Source organism: Corvus kubaryi, unplaced genomic scaffold (genome assembly GCF_017639235.1).
Source record: "Corvus kubaryi isolate FWS band 111438036 unplaced genomic scaffold, C.kubaryi_AGA036_p1.0 37201, whole genome shotgun sequence".
Taxonomy (NCBI): domain Eukaryota; kingdom Metazoa; phylum Chordata; class Aves; order Passeriformes; family Corvidae; genus Corvus; species Corvus kubaryi.
In genome coordinates, this window is record NW_024581058.1 from 850,505 (window position 1) to 871,720 (window position 21,216).

The 21,216-nt window shown below is 39.1% G+C and overlaps 1 protein-coding gene across 11 annotated transcripts in view; it reads right to left on the bottom strand.

The window, feature by feature from the left end:
• Positions 1–499: 499 nt before the first annotated feature.
• Positions 500–21,216, bottom strand: part of PPFIA1 (PTPRF interacting protein alpha 1) — a 53,764-nt gene continuing 33,047 nt past the window's right edge. For 4 of the 11 annotated variants that reach the window (XM_042022414.1, XM_042022417.1, XM_042022416.1 and 1 more), the window contains 15 exons: positions 20,278–20,307; positions 19,403–19,554; positions 18,636–18,808; positions 18,416–18,509; positions 12,384–12,465; positions 12,061–12,261; positions 11,227–11,289; positions 10,666–10,692; positions 9,111–9,286; positions 8,920–9,017; positions 7,810–7,985; positions 7,180–7,248; positions 5,575–5,740; positions 4,252–4,322; positions 500–2,901 (listed from right to left, as the gene is read on the bottom strand). In XM_042022414.1, the coding sequence (XP_041878348.1) occupies positions 4,264–4,322; positions 5,575–5,740; positions 7,180–7,248; positions 7,810–7,985; positions 8,920–9,017; positions 9,111–9,286; positions 10,666–10,692; positions 11,227–11,289; positions 12,061–12,261; positions 12,384–12,465; positions 18,416–18,509; positions 18,636–18,808; positions 19,403–19,554; positions 20,278–20,307 (1,566 nt within the window). In that variant the 3' untranslated portion in view covers positions 500–2,901; positions 4,252–4,263. The remainder of the gene's footprint in view (positions 2,902–4,251; positions 4,323–5,574; positions 5,741–7,179; positions 7,249–7,809; positions 7,986–8,919; positions 9,018–9,110; positions 9,287–10,665; positions 10,693–11,226; positions 11,290–12,060; positions 12,262–12,383; positions 12,466–18,415; positions 18,510–18,635; positions 18,809–19,402; positions 19,555–20,277; positions 20,308–21,216) is intronic. The other 7 variants (XM_042022425.1, XM_042022420.1, XM_042022419.1 and 4 more) reach the window with 6 other exon arrangements.

A 21,216-nucleotide genomic window follows, 5' to 3' on the forward strand; every position in this document is an offset into this window, starting at 1 on the left:
TCCTGCCCCTCCCTCTCAATCTTTAGCCTACACCAAGTTCCAAAAATACATTCTGCTTTGAACTACTGCTTTACCTATTCTCCAAATCTTGGCGTGATAAATCACCACTTCCCACATGACACTGCTATAGCAGTTTAAAAGACAGAGTTCAAACATCTGTTTTGAGATTCCCCGTCCTTTAAACATGCAAAAATTGCAAGTTTAAAATTCACTCAGATAATTCTGAAGCATGCAGACAGAATGCATAGTTTTAATTTTTTCAGCCCTCTTTCCAACTAAAGCCATTAGAGACATTTGGCAATTTACAAGACATTGTATTTAATCAAGTGTTATCTAAAGATCACTGTAACAAACCCAGGTGCCTTTTCCATGTGCAGCTTTCTTTCAGTGGGGTGTGTGGGAGTTATTAAAATTGAGCAAGACACGTTTTTCTGGATTTCTCCAGCACAGCTCTGCTGTGTAACTGAGAAGGAAGTCACCACACAGTTTGGCCAGTTCGTGAAAGCTTTCGCCATTTCACTCATTTATTCTACCTCTCATGTCAGTTCCATTGTTCCATAACAGTTAAGGTTTTACAGCCTCAAAATAATAAACGCAGTTTCTGTTCACATTTTACAAGTCTATCCCGCATTGGTTTCACTTTTGAGAAGCAACAATACATGACTTTGAACACCTACTATCACATCAGTGACCAGCAACGCCTAGGCAAGGTTTCTCTAAACAGCAAAGTTTAGCTGAGCAGTGAGTCAGGATTTCCTTCTGCAGTTTCATTTTAGTTTTTTCTAGAAAGATAGATTCTCTGAGAATATAAAAGAGACTGCAAATGAACAGACAGCAACTCATACAGACAAGCCAGACAAACAGAGATGCATTACTGAACAAGGTTTGGAGCATCCATGGCAGTGATTCTCCAGGCATTCCAGATCCTGCTGTTGAGGACCTGATGAAATATGCTTCACTACTGCTTCCAGTATCCTGCAACTTTATCCTTCTGTCTTCTACTCAAGGAAATGGTTTACAAATATATCGAAATAGACATGAACAGCCCTACTGTGACCCCATTTTGCACTGGTTCCCTTGACTCGTATGTTTCTCCCCAAATATCACTATGGTCACGATCCCATTTTATTACCAAAGCAACTGTTGGTGCTGTCTAGAACAGCACTTCCATCTTCATCATGTGGACCAGAATACACTGAAGTTGTATGACAGGTCTGGTTTACTATTTTAAAAAGCAAATCATAGCTCTAACTATGAGTAGAAGTAGGCAATAAAGCAGTTTTTTTCCAGAAAACTGGTGTTAGTGCATGTGAACTCGAACACTTCCAAAGAAAATGTCACATTGAACGGAATATTTTTGCTACTGGAAAAAGGTCATCATTTGAAACCAGATCTATAGGGCAGCAAACAATCATTAAGATGCTTTATTGACAATATCCACTCACTGCAAAAGTTTCTGCCTGCATACAATTAGATCTTAGCTTTTCCATAGTGTTTTATTGGCAGTGGAAAATGCATCAGTACTTTATTGAAAGAAAGCAATAAATAATACTGTGATAAAAATAGTTCAAAAGTAGACTGTACATATTGTTACATAATCTGAAAATACACAAAAGATTAATAGAAAAACAGAACAGTAACAATGGATTTCAGTTTTACAAGCAAGTTAAAAGTGGAAAACAAAATAAGAAAAAAGACATGCTATATATATAGTTGCATAATAAATAATGCACCATCTGAACAGATTCTTGCTGGCTTTTTAATATGCCATTTACAAGTGTCAGATACATTTTCTACTCATACAGTCCAAAATGGCTACAACCATCAAAATGAATGTCCAGACAAGTCTTTAGAACAAGTTTACAAAACACATAGGATGACTTACATAAGAAAAGTAAGGCCTTTATCAGAAGATGCACTGCTTTTTTTCAGCCCATCATTGTACCTTCATCTTTCACTACTCATTTGACAGGAGGCTGCAGTGCTTTAGGATTGGTCCATTAAAACTGGTTCCACCAGCATCTTTCCACCAAGTGTTTTCAAGCAAAAAGGTCTAGGACAAAAAAAACCTCTCTGTGGCCTGTGGCTCACAACCAGGAATCATTATGAAGTCTGTCTTCCTCAGGTGAGGAAAAGCAAAACTAAAAGCACAGTCCTTGGTTTATGGCTTGTTTTCAGTCACTGCGAAGAGCCGCGATACAAATACAGCACGGGCTGTTACCACTGAGGCAATCGCTCCTCCAACGTGTCCCGCAGGGTTAGGAGCTCCTCCCAGCTTTGCAAACAAGTTCTACTTTAAATAAAGACAAATTGCCACTACTTGACACATCCTCTGTGTGGAAAGGTACAGCTCTGAGAAGAACAACGCTCGTGTACCGTCCCTCCTACGTCAACAAAGGCTCACCTGAAAAAAAGCTGGACTTGTTTTCAGATCTAAGCTAAGAGCTCCAAAAGACAAAATATATACTGCTCAGTGTCATGATACTTTTACAAAGGTATTAAAATCCTTTTCACCTTCAGTTTCATTATTAAAAAACAACGATAATTACAGTAACTGCATAATTTACAAAAACCCTATATTGCTCATAGGGACATATACATACAAGCATTACAGTACATTCAGTTGGAAAGACTAAAATTAGAATAAAAAAATCAGCAATGATTTGATTTGTAGACTGAATAGAAACAGAAAAAGTAAGTAACTATATAAATGAGAAGTCACATAAATATAAGAAACATTTAGATTCTAAAATATTTTCTCTATAGTACTCATGAATTTATTTGCTAATTAAAAACTCTGTAATAAAATATCTCAAAGTGTCCATTTAACAAGTATTAACAGGTTAAGGGTTCCAAATGTTCAAAATGCTGCATATCACCGGTAGAAATAGTGTGGGTAAACTGCAAAAACAACAAACAAAAACAACACACAAAAAGAAAAAAAACAAAACACAAAAGATTCCATTAGCAGTTTTTAACCAACATTTCCTTCCAAGATTCTCACAAACAGCTCAGCAGTGCAGCAGACATGCACTGAATTACTGCCATGCCACGCTGGATATAATTTTGTTGCCTCCTGCAATCTCCAGCTTCACTGCAAAGTAAAGCAATGAGGGCAAATATTTCTGCCTCGAGGATTTCCATCCCACATCATCTGACTACAGAAAATCCTGAACCAGGGAGAAGAATCTGGGGGAGAGGAGACTTAAAACTTCGGTTTCTTGCAACTAATAATACTTTAAGAGAGCCCCTGAGATTATGAACTGACACACTCACATGGTCTGAGTTGCTACATGCAAGTTTCCTCTCTCAGCATTTCATATGTAAGAACTCCTTAGAACTCAACTCATACTTGCAAAAAGGTTCTGAATTTGAAGAAGCAAATACATGAGTTGGAAGGGATGCTACCAGTAAGAAGAAAGAAGTTGTAAGCAGAAAAGATAATTTACAGTCCATGAAAGATACCAGTGAGGGGGAAACATCCACTGAATTGATTTTTAAAAATTCATTATAGTTTAAAAAAAAAAAAAAAAAAAAGATCAGTTTCCTGACTTGCTTGCAAAATCAGAGAATCAGAATCAGTACTGTGCCATAAGAAAATACAGCAGAGGCTGCTGCAGGAACATTCCAGACTGATCTTTCACAAGCCAGAGTACGTGGATTTCATGTTACAACACATCAAGCTGCCTTTTATTGGCAGCACTGCCCCCAGCTCCCCAAATTTAGGCTGCAGGTAGCTAAATCCAGCCAGCCAGCCTAAGCAATCACAGTGGCATGGAGTGTCCAGGAACTGGGAAACTGCAGTGTTCCCTGTGACAATTCAATACTGAAGCATGTTTTAGTGGGACCACTCAGACCAAGCAAAGACTCAGAGAACAACAATCTGAGCTGCAATGTCACACACTGGATTGTTTTCTTTCCTTTCCATTCCTAATTTATTCTTTTCCTCCCCTCCCCACTTCCACTAGCTGTGTTTCATCCAACCTCTGATTCCAGCATTTTCTACAGAGCTATTTAGCACAGGCTCTTTTTGAGGCTGTTTAAAAACCCTCACAAGAATAAAGTACTGACAAAACCCACTATTTACACATTCAGTCTTTGTTGTAGGAAATAAACTCTGGATTTTCAATATGACAACCTACCCTCAAAACTTGGACTGTTTTCTAAGTGTGTAAAACCACTGTAGTAAAATCCCTGCTGTTTTATTTCACAAATAGCTGCTTTAGTGTTATTCCTATCAGCTTTACTCACCAGGAGAAGGCTTTAACAGGAGTAGGTCCTTACTGTAGCAGAATCCAATCTTTGTGTTCCTGATACACTGCCTATTCCAAGAAGCATGGGAAGACATGCAGAACACAGCATGCATGTTAGTTTTCAAAAAAAAAAACCCAACCCCTCCACAGCAATGGTGATTACAGCTTTGGTACTCACCCAACTCTAAGGTTACAAGTTAGAAAAGCAGAATTTATTTTACAGTTTGTATATTAACCACTTCTTGTTCCAGGGTCTAACAAAAAAGAATTCTAAAGAAAGACCTGCGTGCCAACTAGCACCTGGAAACTGGCAAAGGTGATTTTGTAAGTTATTTACTACTTTATGTAGTTTGCAAATATTTAATATTTAACAAAGAAAGTGGTTTTACATGGTAAAGACTTAATTTACTTTCACTTAGAGAATTTTCCACATGAATTGTGGACAATATTTTGTGCTAGTGACAGTATCTAAAATTTAGAACAGCTTAATGAGAGTAGCATCAGATGCAAAAATTGGTTTTTTGAGCTTTATGAATAAATAAGGGTTTTCAGAACCTGAGGCAACTCCGAAAGATTGTGTTCTCACCCTGTCTGTTCCAATAAAAAACATTTTATATTTGTTTCTACTTGTCTCTTGTAAACTAAATTCAAGTCAAAGTTTATTCTTATGTTGCTACAGAGACGGTTTTTAAACAGACAGGATCCCTCATGTGACAGGTGATCAACTTCCACTTCCAGGTGGGATTTCTGGGGTCTGCTTTTGTTGGTTTGGGTTTTTTTAATTCATATCTGTGTGTGCACACATATACACAAAGACCATTAAGTACATAGCAATGAATGAAACTGATTTCAAGTATGCTCAATATTGAAGTGGCCACTGCAGGAGGGATAATGGACCTGGTTACTTAAGTTTTACTAATCTCAAAATTATCTGAGAGGGCTTACTCACATCATTTTTGAATGCATTTTATTGCATTTCAGAAATGGGGCTCATATTGGTCTAATTGCTGCCAATTAGAAATTATGCATCATGTGATTCAAAAACTCCTTACTAAGCTGTCATTTTATTTCTCTACTTTAAATTACATTTATTTCTAGCTATGATTCTCATTTTGTTACTCCAGTGATGTAAAAAAAGAAACTCCACCTCTAGTACAGCTTCCTGAAATGACAAAGCACCCTATGGTTAAACACAGTGTTATAAATACAACCATGCACAAGGCAGATGCTTTTATGCAGCAAAAAGGTCATTTGAACTTAATTCCCCTGGAATCTCAGGCAAAAAAAGCACATCATGCTTAAAATTATACAAAATCAATACCATCAATCTGCATCTTCTTTGGCTGCATAGAGGGTGAAGACATTGAGGTTGTAACTCTGAAATTTGCAGGAAGAGTCTCTGCTGATCCAGCAGCTAAACCTCTTATGTCCTTTGGTCTAAACTTCTTTCTCCACGAAGGTGCTCTCCTAAAGCTCTTATCATCATCCTGTCATATTGACAAACAACATTAGCAGTGCAAAAAGTGTGGGATTGTTACTGACATTAAAGGATTACTGACAAACTTAACTAAATGTATCACCACTGAAGGAGGTGATTGTGAGGAAATAAAAAGTAAGTGTATTAAATACACTGCCAAGCAGGGTTTTCCTTAAGCACTTGGGTAAATGTAACTTAATTACCCAAGTGCATTCTCCTTTCCCCATTAATACATCTGCATCTTTCAAGCAATATTCCCACCTCAGAAATATAAACTGTATTTAGTAAGTGCAGCATTAAGTCCCACTTCCAAAAACATCTTTGTCAGAGAAAGTATTGTGTCAGTGCAAATATTCCCACTGGGCAGCTCCATTTGCCAGCTTCCCATTTAGAAACAGTTCAATCCTTCAAATGCTGTTTTAGCTCAGATTTATTCCCTTGTACAATTAGGAGATAAGTGCCTACATTATTTGAAGAGATCTTGATGATCAAACTGCCCTGTGCCACTAGAACAGAGCAAACATCCGTTCCCTCAAAGCTCCTTTTGCAGTTTGAAATCTCCATGAAAAATACTTCAGAAAACCATCAAGCTGCTTTCTGATGGGTTATTAAAATCTTGGTAGAGATGCACATGGGAACAGAGCAGTCAGGAGCTTCCCCTTCCCCTGTCCTCTTCCTCATCCCAGCAGCAATGTTTTTGAGACTGGTTTCCTGAGCTGAGGTTAACCACAGAAGGGTTGTGCCACTTCAGCCTTAATCTGGACCACTTTTGCCTACATGTGCTACCACATCAACTCCCATGAGCACCAAAGATGAGGCAGCATGGAGTTAATTAAGATTCTCCTGGGGAAGTAACATCAATTTGAATCTGTTCACTGAGCAACTTAAAAGGTTAAAGATGGAACACTCTCTCATCTGTGCTGTGGGTGCACAAAACAGCCTCACACTTAGAAAGCTTTATACTCATTTTGATGCAGTTTATACAGTAAGATCACAGGCTGCCCAACAGAAATTACTGGTCTTCTGCAGCAGTATGAATCAAAATTAACATGAGATTTCTTAAAAGCCCCTCGAAGCTCTTTGAAATACTGCTCTTTAGGATAAAGCGCCTTTCTCTATCACAGCTTGTTCATCTGCAATGCTGGTCGCTCATTTTCCCATATTTTAGATAAAGAGGATTCAGCCCAAAGTGCTGCTATTAGACATTAACCACACGAGCTACAAAACCAAATTTGCAATTGTTCCCAATACTTTCATATTCAAAGGCATCTTACCAAAATATACAAACCCTGCTGTATTTAGAAACCATCAGGGACAGGGATTTTCACGTTAAGGTTTCTGTCACTATTCTGTCAAAAGCTTAAAGAGGTTCAAGCTAAATTCTTTCACTGAGCAGGTCTGATAAAGTTTCCAGGACTGTAAAATGGGTCAACAACTTGAGTAACTTACTTCATCAAGTCTTCTGTCAGTGCCCATAGCAAGAAGGTTATTGAATTCCCTCTCCAGAACAGCACGAGCCTGAAGTTTGTGGTATGAAAGAAATGGAAGTTAATTACAAAAGATTAGCAATTAGTAACCTAGAAATGATTTTAAAAATTTAATAGGACCCAAATTGTTTAATGCTTTCTTATCAGATTAACAAACATACTTCGTACTTGAAAAGTCAGTACTTGAAAAGTTACAGTTTAATTTGTAACTTATTAAAAATTTAAGGAAGACTTAACAGCTCTCCTTTAGTTGCAACACGAAAGTTCATGATTCTGGCTCAAACTTAGTTATTTCAGAGTAAAAACTAGCAAACAACAAAAATGATGAGTTTCACACTACTGTTGTGAAGATGGGCTATGAGGAAAATACTAACATAAATATTAACGATTTTTTTCTCAAGCAAATTTACCAATGAGAATTGTTATTAACAACTAGAGAACTATTAGAAAGGCACGATTTAAAGTTTTTCTCTTGCGTGACAATGGACAACTTTCCATTGCTGAAGTTTCTAGATGCTCTTAACTGTGAAAAAAAGCAATCAGCTCCAGTTTTAACCTTCCCAGAGGCCTAAAGCACCTCCTCCTTGCTTACCTGTGTGTTTTGAGTGGGGATTTGCAGCAGGAGAGCTAATGCATTGTAATCAAAGGATTCATCTAAGGCCACAAGTGCACCGTGAACTCCGCTCTCGATCAGGTTGTTCGCGTATTCCTTAAGGCCGATGGACATGACCCAGTGGATCATCCTCTCATTGCTCCACACAAGGACATCTAGGGAGGCAAAAACCCAGTGCCAGATTCATTGTAACACCATTTCTCTGAAGCAAATCAGCCACAGTCATGAACTGGATGACCGGATTGGCTTGGAGTGGAAAGTAATATATATTAGAAGTCTGCTGGGAGGTGGTTCACACCCTAACAGTTTAGACTTAAATATTCCAAGGAGAAGTTCCCCAGGGGCAAGAGATGCATCCATTCCATTTGGGAGGCTAAAAACAACCTACCAGCCACAGCCCTGGCTTGTTTGCTGCCAGTTAGTTGTGATTCCTGGGAATGTTCTCAGGCACAATTAGCAAATTAACCACCAAAAGGTATCAATGCTTTAAAAGGAAAGAGCAGGCACAGAACATTCTAAGCAAATTTTAGACTCAGATATCAGAAAATACTTCTGATATTAGGCAGGGAAAAAATTTCTATGGGAAGTCTTGGAAAACCATGAATTCCCACCCTGCTTTCTCTTATTCCTTCTCTCTTGTTCAATAATCACCATGAATCTGGAAGACATAACTACCTACGTCACTTGGATATTTTTTCATCAACTGCTAGGTAATAAAAATTACCAGCCACAAGCAACAGCAAAATGATGCAGATGTAAAGTTATGTCAAAACAGGAGGAAAAGAAGAAAATAAAGAAAAAAAACCCACCCAAAAGCATGTTCTTAACTCTCATTATCCTAAAACATTTCGTTTCAAACTTCAGAGCAGTATGAGTTTCAAAAATGTTCACAAGTAGCACAAGTAAATGATTTAATGATGTGTTTTATCATTCAGTGTTCAGTGCCTACATCCAGACGCCTTGTGCATTTAACACTTGATATTTTATAAGTGATTCCTTCCTCTAAAGCCTTTCCTTTGTTAATGAAATTTTGAGGCTGATCAGTGAAAACAGGGCAGAATCAGACTGAGGTGAAGACAATACACTAACCTTTAATTTCATTCTGGCTTTCTTCTCTTTTTCTTTCCAGTTCTTTTCGGTCATAATTCAGTCTTCGGAGGCACATAATTCCACACTGAAAACTGTTTCTGTTTGGACCAGAAGAAAAAAAATTGGAACAAATATTTAGAGATAATGGAAACACTTCCTGTGGGTGAGGTCTCCAACTTCAGCCTCTTTACCTGTGGAAGCTGTCCACCATTTTCAGCTGCCCACGCAGGTCTTTTTTAGTTAAGTGATCCAGCATCCGAGCATCCACCAGACATTCCATGAAGTAGCTGCGGTACTGAGGGAGCCCCAGGCTCGGGAGCCACTCGTTGCCAATCCACTCGTGGTTCATGTCACCATAGGCTAATGTCTGGTTTGAAAAAAAATTAAGGAACAAGCTTATTGAAATGAGAAATGAAAAAAGAAAAGCTACTTTAGACAGCCTATTTTAAAGAAATTGCTTATTTAATTCTTAGCCTGCGAAGATAAGCACATCAGAATACTGAATACTACGTGTATGTTTTCCAAACAAGTCACCCTCGTGGAGAAAAGCAGGTTCAGATATTCAGATCAGCAAGTAAAACTGCCTCAATTTGTATCAAGAAATAGCGTGACAAAATATGCGAGAGGCAATAAAATTTTTAGAAATACTGATCTGCACGGTTGGATAGCAAAAGCCATAGAATTTCATTGTGTTGAGATGTTGCAAATACTCTCTCTCTTGAAAACTGGGGGGGGGGAAATCTTATTTTTCATGTGACTTTATAAAGAAAAGATATCAGAAAAATAACTGCAGGCCTTTTTAAAGACAGTTAGCTATTTTCAGAAACTGATAAAACTGAAGAAGAAGCCATTCTAAATGCTAGTCCTTATCCTAAAGACTTTTCCCATTACAGTTTTGATCTGCAAATCACCAGGCATTTTTGTAGAGAAAACATCTATAAAGATGAGAGTTTCTAACTGTATATCTAATCACTCCTTGGGCAACAAAACCCAGAAGCTCCTTTTTTCAAAAGTGTAATAATTGAGATTTTTCTGTTAAAAGTCAAAAGCTTTATTTCTCCTCTAGAGGAAGCACCTTCCAGAAAGGAGCAAGGCCACAGGGAAATGCACCTAAGCCATCAGAAGGTAGAAGAGTCAAAGAGCTCCTTACTCTGGGCTTGTTACCACTGACAATCAACAAATGAGTAGCTGAGATGTAGTTAATGGGACTTAAACCAGGTTTAAGCTGGAGGGCAGCCAAGCAAGAAGAGCCTGTACTGTCCAAAGGTATGGATCACGGGTAAACCCCAAGTTTTGTTTATATCCCTGTATAAATACTCAGCTACATCAGTGCCTGAAAATACAATTAGGATTTGCCACCACTTTAAGGCAAAACAATTAATCAAGGGGGATTACAGAATTAGTGCATAGAAATCTACTTAACCATCCAGGCCCAGGGTATCTTGTGGCACACCTGGGATGGTGGCTGGGTTGGACAGGGATTTTCTGCACAGAGCAGATATTCCTCTAGCAATTCTGGCTTCCCCAGAGAGCCACCCCCCACCAAAACATTAAAATATTTAAATCACATGTATTTCCCAAGTGTGCATTGTACAGAGATAAGCCTGCAGCTTCCCCCTCTCCCACTCCCCAGGTCACACCCAGAATCACTAAAAGCTGCTGGTCTAAAGGAAAACCAGATTCTTTCATGCTCTAATGATTGTGACAGTTTACATACAGTCCATAATATTAGATAAAGTTTCCAACCTGAGCCCAGCTTCCCTCCTCATCTTCCTGTTAGGTGGTTAGGAAAGCAAAAGAACACACACATATTAGTGGTTAAGTTTAGTAAGGAGGTCAAAGTTAACGGTGCACTGCAAGACTCTAAATCTACTGCATACCAAAGGATCTAGATAAAGCAAGCATCATGCAATGTAAAAAATTATACACAAGGCATTTATTTTTGTATGAGAAGTTGCAAACCCCATCTACTGATTAAGTTTCTGGAGAGAAGAAATTTCTGCACCAATAATTCAATTTGTCTATTTGTCAATCAAGTCAGAGCTCCATTTTACAGATCAGAATTTTGTTTACAATCTTATCAACGTTGATTTTTTTTTTTCCCTCCCTTCTGGAAAAAAAGCTATCAAGATGCAGATTGCAAGGTTAATAATTAGAAGAAGCAATGATCCAGAATTTTAGTGCGTTATTTTGAAGAAAAAAAAAAAAAAAAGACCAAAAAAACCAGACCAAAAGGTACTTGATTCAAATGTTCAAGAAGTGGGAAAAGCACTCTAAGGAAGAGAAGTGGCAACACTGTAAACTAACCGTTTGTTGCGTGGCTGTAAGATTTTCCATCTCTTCATGTGTTACCCAGACATTTCCCGTGGTCTAATATGAGCCCACAGGGAATCAATCCCATCCAGTGAAAGGAAAGCAGTAACAAAGAGGAGAGGTTGCAGAACAGATAAGCAATCGGTACATGTAAGGAGCAGGCATGGGCAAAGCAATGGTCTCTAAGTCAGGTACAGCTACTGAAAGTCATGGCATGCAATAAAAGCCTACCCACAGGGATCAACTTCTTCACAGATATTAACAAAACTGAGCGTCAGAAACAGCTTACAGGACTTCATTAATGGCTAAACACTCAGCTCTGCTCTAATCTGAAAAATACATTTGTGGTCTAGCACATAACCCCAGGAAGAACTTTAGACTGCAGGGCAGACAGACTCACGAGAGAAAATTCCCACTAAGTGCCTAAATTTACTATAGAGAGACAGGTGACTCCTAGTTCATGTCACCTGTATTATTTGGAGTTAATGGCCTTATAGCTGCATTAAAAGAGCCTCCAACTATCTCACAAATTTCTGTACAGACATGTATGCTTCATCTGGATTTTAAATTCTCTGGAGGCCAAAAGATGAGGTGAATAACATGTACTCTAACTACTTTGGATTACATACTTAGACTGAAATAAATTTCTCTTTTCCTTGAGAAAGAAAACTGCAGTTATCCCTTTAGTTAATTTCCATGAAAGGAAGGAACAGCCTATATTTAAATAATGTATTCCTTTCCAAGAAATTCTTAATAGAAGCTCAGTTTTAAGTTTACAGTCAAATGTTGGGAATTTCTAGGTGTTTAATGCTGGATGAGTTTCCTTACCGTCCTTGAGGTGGGAGGGGCAGAGGGGCTGGTTAATGACATGATTTCCTGGATGGCCAGCCTAAGCTTGAGCCTGTGCAGGGGATTGCTGATCCCGATTTCCCGCTGGATTTCCGTGTCAGACAGGGCTGACATGATAGCACCACTTTTCACATTGGCTCGGCAGGCTGCCACGTACCAGGCTGGCATCCCCACCCACAGCTGCAACACAGAGAAAAGGAAGTAAGCAGGAGATGGAAAACATTCCTGCCTCCAAACCCTCGCAGTCTTTACACGTCTGTACACTGAGGGGGCTTTTTATTAATTTTGGAAGGACCACTCACCTCCAGCCACACCACCACAGTGGGCCCATCCCACTGTGCAAAAGGCAAACCTTGTCTTCTGGCTTCCTCCAGCAACTCGTGCCTACAGTTACAGAAACAGTCATTAGTTATAATGGATGTTACAATGTCAGCACTGCACTCGCCTCCCTGTCTCCTTTCCAATAATTAGCTTATTCCTTTCCCAGCCAGCCTTGTATGATACCCCCCTCAGGCAGGTACAGCACGTGTACAGGGACTACATAGGGATGAAAGCTGAACCGGCCAGGAAATCTGAGAGCAGCAGAGATGTGGATCTTGCCTTTCAGAACCTGGTGTCTGAAGCCACTACTACTCTACCCAACACTCCCAACCCAAAGCAGAGATGTCAGGCTTATTTGGCAATCAGATTCTCAGCTGCTGCAGTTTTCTGCTCAGCAAAGCTGAACCAAAGCAGTCATTTTTCCTCAGCGTGTGCAGATCTGAAACCTGTGGCAACACATGAACCATCAGACACCCCTGTCCATCAGGCTGTCAGGGCTGGAACCTGGGACAGAGACCATTTCACTGGTGAACTTCAGCCTGTCAGAACGTCAGGGACAGCTTCACACAACCAGAGCTGTGTTTGGCAATTATATCCCGAAGGGCTGTGTACTGAAACTCAGCTTTCATCTCCCATGATGACACCATTTCCTTTGTTCTTCTGAAACAGAAGTGCCTGAAGTTTCATATTGACAATTCAGCTTCCAGAGACAATGGAAGCTCACAAGGTCCCTATAAAAAGCTGCCAAAAATGTTTGATAAACCAAAGGACAAAAAGTAGCACTGTGGGTATAAGCATGCAATGCTGCTTGGATATGCCTGGCTGAAAACATGGAGAAAGCCTAAAAAAAGCATTTTTACACTGCCTTTGAAAGCCAGTTGTACATGGTTAAATCTCTGCTCATTCTCCTTTGAAAATCAGAAAAAACAACTTCACCTAATTAGACTGGTTTTACTATTCTTCATTCATGCCTGCAAGTGTAGAATTAAGATATGCAGCAATACTACAGATTCAAGATCCTACATGAGGTATTTACCATTTTCTCGCTATTTAAATCAAATAAAATCTCCTTGCCTTCTGAGCTGTCTCACTGGATACTCTAAGATGATAGCATTTTTAGAAGTTATAGGTATTAAAATATACAAGGCACCTTGAAGAGTGATTACTGACAGAAAAGGAGCTTTTTTGCTACTCCTACAAAATGGAAATGCAGCATTCAGCTCTTTCAGACATACCTGGGATCCTCATGTTATATTGGTAGGTAACTGAATATTAAAAAGCAATCAATGAAGTAATAAATATACTAGCAACTGCTTTATCAATAGATAGCACTTCTCCACCTGCACACCAATAAATTACTATTGCTCTGGAAGAACCTCCCAGTAATTTATCCTAATTAAATGTGCTTCCCCAGCAATGGGAAAAGGGGAGGAAGGAAGGGACTGCCAGACAACTGGTTACAAATAACCACACTAGGTACCATTTTAGGATCCATCCATTAAGGTGGAACAGTGTTCAGCAGCCAGCAGCTCAACTGCTGAATTTCACTAACAAAGAAGACTGTAAAAGCTTAGACATATTTGTACACTTCAAAAAGATACATATATTTCTAAATTGGGAATAAAGGATCAGCTATTTCCCTGCTACTGTAGAACACGTTACATTAATTCCACAAATAATTAGCCCTGAACACATTCAGTTCTGCTTCTCTTTGTTGTGTAAAGATTTAAAAATTAGAAAAATAAATTAGTAAGATACTCTGAAACATTGCTCGGTAAGAACAGAATAAAATGTTTAATACTGTATTTGACAGAAAGGAACACAACGTTTTTTCCAAGTAGTTTAACTTCCAAATTGGTGTCTTTGCCTTCCTTTTTGGTGGTTGTGTTGTGTGGAGTTCAGAGAAAATCAGTGTCATTTCTGGTTGTTTTGTAAGTCTCATTGTGTACTTCATGGTAACCATGAAACAGTGAATCCTTTGGAGTAGGATACAAGGAACACATCAAAAATGTAAGGAGAGGTTACAATGCAAACTTGAAACTCATGCTGGTGTTGTAGGGAGAAAATAATTGTGTGATGGAGAAAAACACATAGAAATAGAAACAAATAAAAAAATGTTTATGACATGACTTTATGCAGAAATTATTCAATGGATCCAAAGAGGAAAGCAACCATGAAGTGGAAAATTAATTGCAGAATTTGTTCATATGCAGTAAGAGATAAAAAACTTGCTTGCACAGAAAATCATTAACCCCCAAGCTCAAGATGTAGCCCAGGCACAAAACGTCTCATAGGAAGAATTCAGAAGCAGCTGCTGTTTCATCTGCAAATGATGCATCAATGGTTATTTTCCTAGAGCAGAGAACTTCCCTTTTCCCACTATTCCCTTCAAACTCCACCAAGACACTCGCTGCATTCCAGTAATATGGGATCACATCCCTGAAAGATCACAACTGCCAGGCCAACTGAGTCTCAGAGCCCAACCATTACACCAGATGTGGATCTGGTGGAAATGGGTGCAAAACCCAGCCCCGTATCTTTGTGAGGAAAAAGATATTGCAATGGTGCCAGTCAACAGGCGGTATAAACCTGGCCCTATGAAGGATAAAAGAATGCCAAAAGAGCAGCTGGCTACTGGAATAACTCATAGGTGACAAAACCAAGGGAGAGATGTCTGGAGACTTAATAAAAAACCTGGCTGAGCTTCCCTTGGAACAGGAGCCCAAACACGCTGCTGCAAGGGGGGAAGGCTTGTTGTTAGACACATACCAGAGGCATCTCACAGCAGCTGGGGAGGACAAAAGCTGTGGTCATAGGGAGTGAGAAATGATGTCAAAGCTGCAGGTGGTGCCTGATGCAGCAGTGAGTGCACAAGACCCTCTAGGGACCATGTGAAGGATCTGTGTTCAGCAGGGCTCTTGGCAGGAGAGCACATGCTCACCCCACAAGGAAAACAAAGCAGCCCGGAGCAACCTCACTCCGTCACTGGATTAAGACAGCACGGGAATGGATACATCCAGAGCTCGTAGCCAGAGGGGAGTGCTGCATCCCAGATTTCTTGGATGGAACTGAAGAGGACTGATTTGGAAGAAGTTCAGAACACAGTAAACACTGCAGTGTGGGGAAGAGAGTGATACTGATGGAAGTGACAGAGCTTCAGGGTATAAAAACTGAGAAGAAACAGTTGTAAAACATGAGATGGAAATAGGCAGAACATCAGGGGAAAGTCAATATCCTTATTCTAGATTGAGTTCAGGGATGTAGTAAGTCTTTTGTGTGTGAGAGTTATCTTAAATTTAGGGTTGCCTTCCTTTTTGCTGAATACAGTACTAAGTTTGTTGTGCTGTACACAGAAAAGCACAAACACAGTTGTGGCAAACACCGTCACTACTACAGCTCACACAGAAGATGAACACAGCACTAAAAAGGACTTAGCTTTAGTCAACACCAAACAACAGTTTCACAGAAGTACATCTACCTTGGAAACACAAACACCTACTATTGCTAAGCAACTTTCAAACCCCAGATTACAAAACTAATTTAATCTAAGAGGGTTTAATATTTCCACTATAAAAGCTCACGCCATGCAAATTAAGACAGGACACCAAACTAGGTGACACTGGATTTATTTCAGCAACACATTTTCATAATATATTCTTTTGAATTTACTATTTCCTCTCATGATCTGACTTTAAGAAAGGACAGAGGTTTTAATATATTGCTAAAAAATCCAAACGAGATTTATCATACTTGCACAACAATCCTTAAAAAATAAATACAAACTTACCCTGATTTTGCACTACCACATCAAATGGTAAACAAAAGGAAAATAAAATCATAAAGGACAAATATAAAACTAGGATTAAACTGAACTCAAAGGCATACAAAGACAAATAATGTGTACTGTAATTTAATTCTGTAACTATAAATAGGTTTTTGTTAGCAGACACTGAACACTGCCCTCAGCCTGTTTGTGCACATGCAAGCAGAAATCAGAAAGATAAACGAGCAAATAGGGATTAGAGACAGCTATAAATAGAAGGAGCTGTCGTTGTTCCAAGCATTCAGGTAGCTGGAATTCTTTTTGCTGAATACAAGGTTTTGCAAGCAAACAGTCAGTTGGAATTTGTTTTAACCCAGCCTCCTCCAAAATCAAAGTGAAAAGTAATTCAGAGCAGCTTTACTACTACTTCTTTTTGATAATGAGCATCTCAAGAAGGCAGCAAGGGATCTTTGACCCCTTGTGATAATATTGCTTCCCATGTTCAGAATACCCCTCAGGATTCTGAGACAGCTGCATGAAAGCATCTTACTGGGATTTTTCAAATGATAGATTTAGATTGTATTAATTTCATTGAGTGGTAGAAAATACAAGGCTCCAGGGAAACCTTAGAGCCCCTTCCAGTACCTAAAGGGGCTCTAGAAGAGATGGAGAGGGGGGTTTGAAGAGCTAGGGAAGGCAATTCCAAACTAAAAGTTTTCATCTGTTTAATATAGACAGCTGCCTTTTAAGCAACCTACAACATGCAGCCATAAATTATACTTTAAGTAATACCAGTACATTTTTGAAAAGCAGAATGTTTACAAGAAAAGTCATGATTTATCTGCAACTGCACTTTTTGCATTTCTTAAAGCAAGACAGTATGGATTGTTTTACTTGAGAATGAAACTTGTGGCTGGTATTGAGAAATACCTATATTGCTCAAAGAACAGACCTTAACACTATTTAGATATGACCAGACTAAAACTATTTATTCAACCAAGATGTGGTATGACTTTAAAGCACTGTAGAAAAGGGAAAATACCAGATCATAATAATGTATGATTGCCTTCAGTGTAGCAGTCTGAAGAAAAACAGCTGAGCCTTCTGTTATCCAAACAAACCCACATTCCATTCCAACTTTTCAAACCAACACACTGCTGGTTTTCATTAGCAGCCACCAGGCATTATTCTTATTAGTTAATAGAACTTAGGTACTGCAAGAAATCTCTCTCAAAGGGAAAATTAGCACCCTTTCTTTCCAATATTTACTGTCTGTCTTCAGAAGGCAAGGAAAGTCTGATCTTCATCAGTTTTTTGACAGCTGAACAGAACAGAAGCAGCAGAAGTTTAAGGCTCAGCATTGGGGGAAAAAATGCAAGGAATGCCTGATCCTACTTATATAAATATAAGTGTTTCCTGTACTGCCATATAAGCATCAAGTCAGGATTTCTACCAGTAGCAGTATCTGTTTTTCCCCTATGATTAGTCTTTGCTTCATCTGTTCCAAGTCTGGGAACAACAAAGCATGCAAACAGACACTCAAAAGGTGAGCAGTAAACTGAAGATTTTCTGGCACAGAGTGATAAAATTCTCTGGACTAGGAAAAGGTAATTGCATACAAGGTGCCATAAAAAAGGAACAGTCACAATTGATTTAAAAATGGAAGAAATCAAGGCTATATGGTGCAAAGAGGAAGATTTCAGCAGACAATCTTAAACAGAAGTGAAAAAATTAGTGAAGAGAGAAGCTGTCAGCAGCTGCAACACAAAGGGACAGAGAAAGGAGCCAGCAAGTTCATGTACAGGGATGTCTGCACACAGCATCTCATGCTTCCCTTCTGTCAATTCCTTCACACTCTGGGCAAAGAACAGCCAAGAGCAACTTTGGGAAATCTCCCATTTGAATCAAAGGTATTTATAATTTATTATATTTAATCCCTCCCAAAGCAGGTATTAAGTATAATAAATTTGGGGGAGATTTGGTAAGAGTCCACTTCTATCTCTGAATTTCTTTATTACAGCAGTCCAATAGTAAGTTTTCAGCTGAAATTCCTTTCAAACTTACCATGACCCATGCTGCTATTAATGTTCTGGAAAAATAGTAACAAAAAATAAATCTACAGAGACTTATTAACCATAGCACCGTATTAGGCAAAAAATACCCCAAAACCAAACTAAAAAATAAAACCACAGCATTTTTAAACAAAGCAATACATGATTAACACAGGATTCCAAATATCTGGTAACTTACTTTTTCTGCATTTTCCTGTTTTTCTCTGCCTGACCTCCAAGTTTGCTGAGACCTAATGCATCCTGAGAGGAACCATCTGCTTCTCCCATGCCACCTACAAAAAAAACCCCCAAACTCAAGTCAGTCTTAACTTAATCCTTTGTAATATTACTGATCAGGAATGTGTAAAACCAAACCTCCAAGCCCATATCTCTCACTGTGTAAGAAAAAGCAAACCAACCTTGTCCCAGAGCTTCCTTGCTTGTTTGTCCAGGTCGTCCCTTTTCCTTCTTGCCAAACAGGCGGCCAATAGAGGATTTGATCCCCTTCTTTTTGGGGGCTTTGTGAAGGGAATCTTGGCTGCTGTTACTGCTACTAGGATTACTTGTTTGCCCATCTTGTGAACCTGTTGAACTGTACCAAAAAAAACATCATAAAGGAGCCCATGTACAACAAATTCACCAGAGATAAGTTCAAGGTTCTGTGTGAGTTACTCAAAGTTCAGTGACTCACTAATGACATTTAATTTCAGCTTTTATGAGTTATGAAAAGAAATGTTGATGGCACAAGTTCCTGACTGAAAGGGACAGACAAAGATTGAAATACTTGAGTGGAATCCATCTCAGATACTTAGGAACTTTGAAAAGAGTATCTGTCAATCCAAGTGATGGCGATTTTGCAAGTTATATCTCAATTTACAGCTAAGTTACAACTTAAAGAGTTGAAAGTTACACTTTTTATTTCCCAGACATGAAGCACACTTAACACAGACTCGGAGTACCAAAAGACTTCCCATGATGCCATTTCTAAGCATTAGCAAAACCTACATTCTTAATGTTTATGTAACAGAGTCACCCATTTAGGTGTCCACACTCCTGGCTTTTGAGAAACGCTTCAAGACCCAGACTAAAGCCCTACAGGCTGAACAGCTCTGCAGTTTGGGGGTTTTACTCTGATGCTGTGGAACACTGAGCTCCTGGTAGGTCTGAGTGATTCCCAGCTACTCACTTCCTAATGTCCCTGATATCTTCATGGCTCACTGTATGCAGAGCTCCTTTCTGGACTCTGTCCAGACGCAAAGACCGAGGTGAGGAAGGGGGCGATGTCTCGCATTTGATGGTGGTTTTGTCGTCTCGTACCTCTTCTCTGGAAGATGGAGACTAATGGAAAAGGAAGGAAAATTTCAGGGGCAATGCTGAAACATGAAGGCAATACCAACTCTAAAAAAAACAGTGAAAGAAAGAATCTTATTTCAGCATTAAAGGATTACTCTTGCCCTTACCATTCTGCTGTTGCCTATTTTTTGCTTGATTTCTTTCTGAATTTCTTGTTACCTTCAGTGACAAACTATTAAATTCAATCTTAGCTACTGACACAAGAAAGTAGCACTTATCTTTTATTCATTTATAGGGCTAAGAACTAAAGTAATGCCTTCAGCACCATAAAATGAATATACCTGTCACCAGTTTAAGCAAGTGCAAAGACAGAAATAAGAGACCCGTGAAAAGAGTTATTAGCAAGATCACTGACTCCGTGAAGTCAGTTTCTACACACCTTTGGCTACAAAAGTTTGAGAAACAGAAAGAATAACTTATTTGTGTGTGCACTGACAGCTTTTAAAATGAAGCACTGATGCATGAAGACTGCAAAGCAGTGGTTGAAACAGAAAGCAGCACCACACTCCTCCACACCAGCAAAAACAGGCAAACAAACATGAAAACCCACAAAATAAAACCCATACTTAGGCTAAAATGATAAACCATAATCTTGTTTTATTACGGAGCTACCCTGTAAATGCTTTATGTTCCTGTTATCCACTAATGAGTTTGGAGACAGGGAGGGAGATGAAGGGGCACACCATGAAATAAACTAAAGATTTTTACCTTTCTACGGTGTTTCCTTAAATCACTAGGCTGACAGATGCATGCAAAGAAAAGAAATTTGGAAAAGCTGTATTTATTGTAAACTGTACCACAGACCAAGACAACTAGTACAGACAAAACATCTCAGGGAGAATATAAACAACAATTACAACAATGGCACGGAGAGATACTGGGTATGAAGTACTCCTTAAATCACAGATTACTTAAACGTATCCCTGAAGTGAGGAAAAGGAAGCAAAAAATAAACACTTACAATTGGTTATCTACCAAAGTACCAGAGATGTTTGAGTGTATTGGGACCGTAGGCAAATTAGCACAAAATACGTGCAGCAAAAAAACCCCAAAGAAGTGCTGTGGGGTGCAAGGTGTTGCTTTGAAAAGGCAAGGACCTGCCTTGGACCTCCAGGTCAGCCACAGCAGCCTTAATAAATCAGCTGCACTTGTCCCTCCTCACAACCTTGGCATTCCTGCAGCTGTTTCCTACACTGCACAAAAAGCAGCCCATACTTTAATAATGTGAAACAGTGCCAACAATAGCTCATTTCTATACAGTCACAGGATTCTGCTCTTTTTACAACTTTCAAATGCTGGAATGTTTGAGCAGGAATTCACCACCACTTCTATTTTATCCTCCATCTACTGTGCCTCACTCCCCAGGGAGTGCTCACCTCTGCCAGTGCACAGAGCAAGGCAGCAACCCTGAGTTACACAAACAGCTTATTCACACTGGCGCTGACGAAAGCCAAATTTAGATAATTTGTTTAATAGCTCTCATCATTTAAAAAGGCTGCAACCAAAAATAAAGTCAGTCCCCTCTGAAGTGGGACAAGGGGGAGGGATGTTGTTTCCCTCCCACAAAGGACAACTTTTAATTGTTTTTGATTCAGAATACATGTAAATTTCGCAGCATTAATATGGAAAGTTTTGTTCAATCTGACT